The 9,907-nt window shown below is 42.3% G+C and overlaps 1 protein-coding gene across 1 annotated transcript; it reads left to right on the top strand.

Annotated features, from left to right (window-relative positions):
- Positions 1-2,662: 2,662 nt before the first annotated feature.
- Positions 2,663-9,187, top strand: dselb (dermatan sulfate epimerase like b). The gene has a single exon (XM_079661185.1). The coding sequence runs from the start codon at positions 3,663-3,665 to the stop codon at positions 7,317-7,319; it is 3,657 nt and encodes a 1,218-aa protein (XP_079517311.1). The 5' UTR covers positions 2,663-3,662; the 3' UTR covers positions 7,320-9,187.
- Positions 9,188-9,907: the final 720 nt, after the last annotated feature.

The following is a 9,907-nucleotide window of genomic DNA, read 5'->3' as shown; positions in this document are numbered from 1 at the left end:
ACCTAAATCAGAAAATGCTTGAAAATGAACCAGTTTCCATTTAATAAATCCTTATGCACTTGATTGCGTTTTCTAAAAAATGCATATTTTATAAATTCCTGTATAAATGAAACAGCAGAAGTTCTATAAGGACTTTGGGGTAAACAGTTCTTGCCAGTGAGGGTTGAACTGGCTGTGAAACAAATCCATGCACTTACTTACATTACATTTACATCAGAGGATTGCTCTGATTCCTGGCAATATGTAACACAATCTCTAAGTGTTGAAGTAGCTGAAGTCAAACACATGAAAAGGTGGCAGAAAGACATTAAATAGGGATATATTTTTCTAAGTTCACATGTTTGGATCAGGGAATAGTTTTAGGTTCTCAAGCTGCTGCTGCCAAAGAATTCAGCCTCAGTGTAACTGAGTAAGTTCTGGCCTGAAAGCAAAATGTGGTTAAAACTCGTAGCCCGCAGAATCCTAACAGTCATTTTATCTCCAAGGATGATAGTGGCTCAGTTTTCAGATCAAATATACAAAAGTAATGCACTCAGCTGCCTTAGCTTTTTTCAGCACTCTCATGACCAACCATAGGTTTTAATTTCACCCTTTTTTAGGTTACGTCTAAAAAAAGATATGCCAGTTTTCAGTGCTTTTTAAAAACAACTTCTTAAACGAGCATGTGAGGAACACTTCAACAACAACCGAGCAACATTTTACGTGGCTAAGCTTTATGTGGACATAGCATAAGACACTGCATCACTTATCACTAGCTGTCATCAAGGAAATGCAAGCATGGATTTAGGTTTACATCTTGCTGCTATCACATCATCATCATTTGGGCACTCTTAGGAGTCTGCGTGTATAGATGAGGCGGGATAACCACTACTCATGATGGCCAGTACAGTGAAACTCAACTCTTTTTAATAAAGTATATGATAACCTGAGCAGACATTGTATTGGTTTTTCTACTGAATGAATGGCAATCTATAGACACTAAATGCCATTTTGATTGTCTCCTTCGTAGCCTACTGAGGTTTTATTTTGAAAATCTGAACATTATTTATGAATCAGATGAGATAATTATAAGTATTTATAATTGGCATGTTGGTCCTCATGTGTTCCTCTGCAGGGTGGACAGTTGATGCAGGGAAGCCACATTAAAAACAAAATCTGTTGAGAAGTCTAATCAGTTTTTTTGTTGTTGATAGTATTTCATTAAAATCTGTCGGTTGTTTTCAGAGTTTTAAGCATCCTTTTGATTCACAAAGTACAATCTTTATGTTTATGAAGTCATTTGACCGATGTGAGCTCAAGATTATCCTCACTGTTTAAATCAAGACAGCTGTTTAGCAGTGCATCTCCTCTCCATATGGACTGTTTGTCCTAAGAGAGATTACTGTTCGTGTTTTCTGCAGCCATCCTGATAAGGCCAACTGTGTGCCTGTAGGGTTTGCTTTTGAGCTGAGGGAAGTAAAAAAAAAAACATCATGCAACAGTGTTCCCTGAGGGATGGCATGCTGCAGAAGACACATGTGAACCGGGTATAGAGAACACGATCCATCATTAAATGAAGATGCCGCGCAGAAACCTAACGCACACAGAATGAGGTGATCAATGAGAGCGCAATGCCTTGTGTTAGGACAGTCAAATGTCACACATTTCTCTAAGGGGAGATGCTTTTGAGGCTATTGAATGCCTCTTCGGTTGCCTCAGGACATCTGTACAAAGACATGCAACTGAGACTGAAGATAAAACTGTGTAAAGAAACATTTTATGCAAAGAAAGTCATTTTAAATTTAAAAACAGGATCTAGACTGTAATGGTTATTATCTTTATAATACAAGTTCATGTTATTTCCACACAAAGGCTGGTATAAATGTCAAGGCTAATCATAGTCACTCTTAGCGAAAGTAATGAGTTTTATTTTTAAGTGCCAGTTTCTTAAAGCAGGGTTTTATCTTTATTTGTTCTGTTTATTATAAGGCCAGCAGCTAGTTAGCTTAGCATAAAGGCTGCAAGCAGGGAGGAAACAACTAGCCAAGCTTATCAAAATGTTAAATTATTCCAATTAAGAAAAAATATCAGAATAATGGACTTGTTCAACAGTTTGGGATTCAAACGTTTGCTTTCTCACTGAGTCAGGCTAGCTCAGCATAAAGACCTGAAGCATAGGGAAACTGCCAAATTAAAGTACAATTAAATAAATAGTTTGACAATTCTTGAAACCGATCCTTCCATCATCAACATATAGGCTATAGACTTAAATATGTTCTCTCATTTACATTTGAGTGTATTTCCCATGATCTACTTCTCTTTATCAAAAAGTCCAAAACAAACGTGTGTCTATTAAGTGCAATGCATATCTTTTATTATAAATCCAAAAAGAGTGTTTGTGTGATTTGGCTTCTCTAACCTCCTGCTTTTAGCATGGATTTAACATAATTAGTAACATCACATTATACTGAGTCAGAGAGAGAGAGAGAGAGAGAGAAATGGATATTCAGCTCTCTCTCTCTCTCTCTCTCTCTCTCTCTCTCTCTCTCTCTCTCTCTCTCTCTCTCTCTCTCTCTCTCTCATGAGCGATGAGGCTGGGCTTCTGAAGCCACGGCTCCCTCTACAGTTTGTACAGTGGTAATTTCCCATCCAGTGCAGGAAAAAATAATCAAACTGACTGTGTTGAACAGTCGGGGGAGACACACAACGGAGACGCGTCCGGAGATCTCACACACATACACAGCTCCACACGTGAGATGTGTGTCTCAATCGGCATCGGATACATGCACAACCCGACAGACACATTTACATCTGGATCGCTCATCATTCGGGAGGCTGATTTACTGTTTCCTGCGGACAAACCAAAACATGCCTCATTCTTTGAATACTTGAGGAGTGACGACAACTTTCCTCTCCTCGGACTTCACTATACTAATCGGCGAATATAGGAAACGTGGAGCTTTAAAAGAGGACAGTGACGGATTTGACAATGCAAACGGATCAGTTTCCCGATCAGGATTTGCAATTTTAAGCAGCAGCCAGTTTGGAGTCTCCGCAGCGGGGGGAAACCAAGCCATGATATCCGCGGAGATGCGTGGTTTCCTGAGGTTCCTGTCCGTGGATGTTGCGGCTCGGTCGGGCTGCACAGGGAGCCTTTGGGTGTCTGTGATTGGACCGGACACAGACTGGGGCTGACTGATGTTTGTCAGAGAGGAAATGTTTTGGGGAGGAGATCAATATGAGCTTCTGGCGCACGCGAGAAGGAGAGATCTTAACGAGCACATTTATTACTATGAAGACGGAAGCAAACCTGCAGGAATTTCTCTCTTGGATTTAAATTGAAAACAGACCACAAACAGCGCATTATCGACAGACATTTCTGTACAAACTATCTGATGTTTTTTTTTGCCTTTGCAAACTGTTGGAACATTTTTGCAAGTGGATGTGGTTAGTGTTTCTTTTTGCACTGAAGTTTTCTTCCTCTTCTTTTTTATTATTCATTGGACTACGATATTGCACCATTTGAGTTTTAAAATATATATTCTTCAAACTCTTTTTCCTCCAACAAATCCTGGACTTTTACAAAAAAACAAAAAACGACTAGAGTTGTGGGTAATTTTAACAACGCTTTTATGAAGGCGAATACATAATAAATAATTTCCCTTAGTTTTAAATGCAGTAAAATGTATTCACACATGCCTGGCAACATGGCAGTGAACTGGGTTGTATATTCAGTTTTTTTACTTCCACTGTTCGCAGTGGGGACAGCTTTCTCCGGGGTCTTCAACGCCACAGACAGAGACATTTTTACAGATGACTTGCTGCAGGTCAAGCTCACAGAAGCCAGAGCGACTGAGCAGTGGAAACTCAAGTCGTCTGATTCCCATCCCAACCTATATTTTAACCAAGTGGATGTGTTGCACTTGAGGCAAAGGTCCTCCACCACCCACAGTCAAATATTTAAAGTCATCCGAGCGGCTGCGCTCACAATGTTGTCTAATGTCCCCTATTACATGCCCCCTGTGAAACATGCAGAGTTTACAAGCAAGTGGAATGAGATTTATGGGAACAACCTGCCTCCCCTGGCTCTCTACTGCCTGCTGTGCCCGGAGGACTCTGCTGCCCTGCAGTTTCTTATCAAGTTTATGGACAGGATGGCTGAATACCCGGACTGGAAGGTAACCAGTGCCCCCAACGACGAGGTTCCCACTGCGCACTCTCTCACTGGGTTTGCTACTGCTTATGACTTTGTTTACTCTTACCTGGATGAACGACGGAGGGATCTTTACCTCAAGAAAATTCGATCAGAGACAGAGGAACTGCTTGAGGTGTCAAAGCACAGGGGGTGGGGGAAACAGTACCTCCAAAATCATCAAACCACTAACATATTGGCTGTCCTGATTGGTGCAATAGTGGTTGGATCACATAACTACCCAGAGTCAATGATCTGGAAACAAGTTGCAGTGAACTACATGGAGAAAACTATGTTTCTCCTTAACCATGTTGTTGATGGGTCGCTGGATGAGGGAGTAGCCTATGGGAGCTACACAGCCAAGTCCATCACACAGTATGTCTTCTTAGCTCAGAAACATTTTGACATTGACAACATGCAGAACAACTGGCTGCGGGAACACTTTTGGTTTTATTACGCCACTCTCCTGCCGGGGTTTCAGAGAACAGTTGGCATAGCAGACTCCAACTACAACTGGTTTTATGGGCCGGAGAGCCAGCTTGTTTTCCTCGACTCATTTGTCATGAGGAACGGGACGGGCAACTGGCTGGCTCAGCAGATTAGAAAACACCGACCCAAGGATGGTCCCATGGGGCAGTCGTCTGCCCAGCGCTGGGCTACACTTCACACAGAATACATCTGGTACAACTCCCACCTCACTCCACAGCCTCCACATGACTTTGGAAAAGCTAAGATGCATATTTTCTCAAACTGGGGCGTGGTTACCTACGGAGCAGGGCTACCAAATGGCCAGGGTAACACTTTTGTCTCCTTTAAGTCTAGCAAGCTGGGTGGCCGTGCAGTCTATGACATTGTCCATGAAAAGCCTTACTCTTGGGTAGAGGGCTGGAACAGCTTTAACCCAGGTCACGAGCACCCTGATCAGAACTCTTTCACTTTTGCTCCTAATGGACAAGTATTTGTTTCTGAAGCACTTTATGGTCCAAAGTACAGCTACCTTAACAATGTTTTGGTGTTCAGTCCGTCTCCTACTAGCCAATGTAACAGTCCGTGGGAGGGTCAGTTGGGGGAGTGCGCCAAGTGGCTGCGCTGGACTGATGAGGGGGTGGGTGATGCCAGAGGAGAGTTGATTGTCGCGTCCTCACACAGAGACACCATGTTTGTAAGTGGGGAAGCGGCGTTGGCTTATTCCCCTGCTATGAGACTGAAGAGTGTGTTCAGAGCTTTAGTTTTGCTAAACTCTCAGACTCTGCTGGTGCTTGATCACGTAGAAAAGTGGAGTGATTCACCTGTAAAGTCCCTCAGTGCTTTTTTCCACAATCTTGACATTGACTTTAAATACGTTCCTTTCAAATTCATGGGCAGATATAATGGCGCCATGATGGATGTGTGGGACGCTCATTATAAAATGTTCTGGTTCGACAGCCAGGGTCACAGCCCTGAAACCAGGATACAAGAGGCAGAGCAGGCAGCTGAGTTTAAAAAAAGGTGGACTCAGTATGTCAATGTCACTTTTCCAATGACAGGCACTGTCAGCAGAGTAGCTTACGTGTTACACGGGCCATATGTCAAAGTGTCTAGCTGTAAATTTGTGGATAATAGCAACAATGGCGTGAGACTATCTTTAACCTTAAATAACACAGAGACGATAGTATCCATTGCTACAAACTACAAAGACATAGGGGCTAGGAGGACTTATCTGGGATTTGGAGGTCACTGTAAAGTTGAGGATATAAATCAAATCACTCGATATGGCCTTGGGACTCAACTTATCCCTAAACAAATCAGCGCTGATAATCAGCTATTTGACTTTGGGTTCACAGTCAATGTAATAGCAGGGGTTGTTCTCTGTGTGGCCATAGGATTTTTGACCATACAGAGAAAGTTTTATGTCTGCTTCAGCAGGCTGATGCGTTACGCCCTCCTCTCTGTGCTTATTCTGTGGATAGCCGAGCTGCTGTTTGTGTCTAATAGTTGCGATCAGCTTCTCTGTGGGGTTAAATGGAAAGGTGCGGGCGCCAAAAGTGAAGTAAACAAACAAATCGCACTGTACGAGCTGCACCGGCTCCCCCTACCCACCGTTGTCATAACAACCCTTCCCGGATCGGGGTCAGAAATACTCAAGCACCTTTTCTACAACAGCTCAGACTTTGTTTACATAAGAGTTCCCACCGAGCACCTGGATATTCCTGAGACAGAGTTTGAGTTTGACTCTTTAGTCGACGCCTGTGAGTGGTCAAGGTCAGACGCTACGCACGGACGGTTCAAGATTATTCAGGGCTGGCTGCATTCGCTGGTCCACAACACTAAGCTGCACTTGCAGAATATTCAGCTGGTAGAGGGCAGTAGGGTCAAACAGCCCCAGAGAGGTGGCCCCTCAAGGGACAGGAAGACAAGATTTAGGAGGAGAGAGCCAGCGTCTGAGCTAAAGGGCAAGCTGAGAGCAAGTCTGGACAGAGATGCAGAGTATGTTAGGGAGATGAGACGCCATGTTGTGGAGTACCCTAACGCCCGAGTGGTCCTCAACATGCGGAGCGGGAGCTGGGCGCTTAAACTGCCTTTCATTCAAGAGGTGGTGGGACCTTCCTTGAGGACAATCTACTTGGTGAGAGACCCTCGAGCATGGATTTATCTCATGGTTTATAACAGCAAACCCAGCCTTTACTCTCTTAAAAACATCCCTCAGCACCTTTCCTTGATATTCAAGGAGGATGCTGTGAGTGACAGGTGCCCATCTTCTGCGCCAGAGTTTAAAATAATCCAGAGGCTCCTGTCCCGTTCTGAGACAAACCCCATCCTGATACTGGCTCATCTGTGGCTGGCTCACACCGCAGCGCTGCTGAGAGTCAGCGAGAGCCTCCCCGAGGAGTCCTTCCTCCAAGTGAAGTTTGAGGACGTGGTCAACTTCCCGCAGGAGACGGCGGAGAGCATACACACATTTCTGGGGGTGCCTGTATCCCCCGCAGCCCTCAACCAGCTTATCTTCACCACTTCCACAAACCTTTACAATCTCATTTATGAAGGGGACATTTCACCAGCCAACATAAACATGTGGAGACAGAATATGCCTCGGAAGGACATGGGACTCATAGAAGATGTGTGTGGGAGTGTGATGAGGAGGCTGGGTTACACCAGGTTTGCAAATTAACTTGCTGCTGCTGGTCAGCTGATATTGAGCTGTCTTGTTTACTGTAGCTGCTATTGAGTTCTGTAAAAAAACGTTTTTTTTGCACTGACTTTAAATTTGAAAAAGCTGTTACAAGTTGAGGAGAAACTGCGTAGCATTTCTGTCTTTTTTTCAGTTTGTTGTGTTTGTTTGGGTATTGTTCAGACCATGGCAACACATTTTTGCGAGGGAGGAATATTTTACATTAAAATAAATGGAAGGGAGCTTGTGTTTTTATTTTACCCCTAGGAGCCCTTCACACTCACGTAGAACTCTTTTATTGAGTGAGACTTAAGACCTTTGCTGTCTTACACGCAGAGTTGGATTTTAGCATACCTTTTTATTTTACAACAGCTCAGTTTCACAGTAAATATGATTTAATGTTTGTTTTAGTAAGAGATGAGATTCCCTAATCTGTGATGTCAGAGATGTTTGCACGTAATCCATATCTGTGATTACATTTTTGTTGCGCATGGATCAAAAGATTTTAGCTGGTTTGGAACAAATTCATTATGAAGCTCATTAAGAAGTAAGATTCATATTTATTGACAGTCTTCTTATTTGTGGCTTTGGGAGATCATTTCCAAAGACTGATCTGGCTGTCAGGAATTTCATATCTGATCTTTGTGTGCCGTTTCCCTTTAAAACTACAAAATGTTGCAATGTATAAACTCTTTTACTACGCAGAGAAAAATACAGTATTGCTTTAATATAGATTTATGAATGACATGGATTGTATTTTCATCACTAGAGGGATTTTATTTGAAGCTCAAAGATGTCATGATAGCTTTGTGGTTTAGCACTTGCGCAGGAACTCTTTTGATTGTATGTGGGATACAGTGCATTTCCAAAGCTAACTTAACTTTACACAATGAGCTTTGGATATATACAACGAAGATATGTGAACTTCAGAAGATATAATATGTAGAACGAAGAAAGTTAGAAGTATTTATGGATTCCAAAGACACATATCCCAAAGGATCGGGTATGAATAAGATTATTATAACTCCCTTTAGCATTTATTGAGTAAGATCAGAGGAAAGTGCTTAATAGGGATCAAACTGGAGAAAAAAAAGAAAACCTGTCAGCCTTGACACATTTCTAGTCAAAGCCATTTCCAAAACACCCCCCTCAGCTACTCATAATAATCTGCAAAATGCCATAACGGAGGCTTGGCCTGTGTGCTATTGTTGTGCTGTCTGTCTAAAAGGCCTGGAGGAAATGCAAACAGTTTCCATTTCCTGTCGTGGTCAATCAGATATCCATAATCTTTCTAGGCCTTTGTCTTGAGAGAGTTCAGCGAGCAGTGAATTGAGCAGGGACTAAACATGGGATGAATATTAAATAACGCTACAGAAAAAAAAGTCAGAGACCATTACTCTGTGATGATATTCTCTTTGGCCTGGCAAAACATTTGTTTTCTCAGTAACCTTCAAAGCTTCAACATTTCTGTACTGTAAATGGATCACATGTAACATGCGCATGGCTCACAATCATAAGCTTTCCCATTGCTTTCTGGACACACAAAACCATACTGTGCTCATTTGGAAAAATCCATCTTTCCTCAACAGTCCTGTTTGTTTTTTTCTCTACGAACACTGAAACCCTTGACTGCCTGTAAAAAAAATCCCTTTGATGTTTGTGGTCTTTGTATGTGTAAACTTGGCAGACATGCTTTCACTTTGGTGTTGCAATCCTGTTACCAACTCTGTTTTGTATTTGCTCGTGGGGATATGGTTCCTTGCTTATGTGGCCTTGAATTACAATCATTTATAACGTTTTTTCTGTGGGGCTCCAGAGCGAGAGGAGGAGATGTAATGAAGACAATAAATTCATAAATATATCAGCAACCACTCTTTTGTTTGGTACATTGAATCATCTTGTGCTTTGAAAACAGACTGTACCATGTGATTATGTGACATAAATGCTCATTAGCTGCATGTAGGGTTATTATACTCATGTTTAACCTCTATTATCTATCACTGCAAAAGACGGCATACATTTTAATAGTCTCTTTCCCGTTGGTTACTGCAAAGCCACTTGTAAAACGTTTGCAGACGTCTCTGTGCTGCTGCCACAATTATGCAGCAGTGAAATCTCCATTGTATTAGACATGGATGACAGAAGCCTAATTGCTTGGGTGACGTGCTTGACAAGGAGGAGCCAACAATTAAAAACATGTCAGGAAATGATTTTGTCACGCTCAGACTGAGATGGGACTTTAACAGGAGCAGCCTTAGAAAGAGCACATGCCGTGTCTCGCATCTCAGACCAGTCACAATGAGTCAGTCATTTCATTACTCATTTGTTCTTGATCCGTCCTGTAACACTCTGCTGTTGGCAGGGTCCTCAGTCCTAATCCTTACATGCACAGACACATTCTTCACTGAGAAAAACCTCAGGCAAATGCTCGGGAAAGGAGGTTTCCTCAAGTTCAGGCTTGTACTCGCCAGTTAGGTAGCTTGTTTTGATTTATTCTGCAATCATGAAATGTTGTTTTATTAATATTCTCGTTGTCAAGTCTGAATTTGAACTTCTTATGTTCAGATTTCAAGTGTGTGGGAGAAGTC

This window comes from Notothenia rossii (genome assembly GCF_949606895.1).
Source record: "Notothenia rossii genome assembly, chromosome: 12".
NCBI classification, from domain to species: Eukaryota; Metazoa; Chordata; class Actinopteri; order Perciformes; family Nototheniidae; genus Notothenia; species Notothenia rossii.
The sequence above is the reverse complement of the archived record's forward strand: the minus strand, read 5'-3'. Positions and strand labels throughout refer to the sequence as shown.

Excerpts from the sequence above, each read along its gene's own strand:
- dselb (XM_079661185.1), top strand. The coding sequence starts at position 3,663 with ATGTATTCACACATGCCTGGCAACATGGCAGTGAACTGGGTTGTATAT.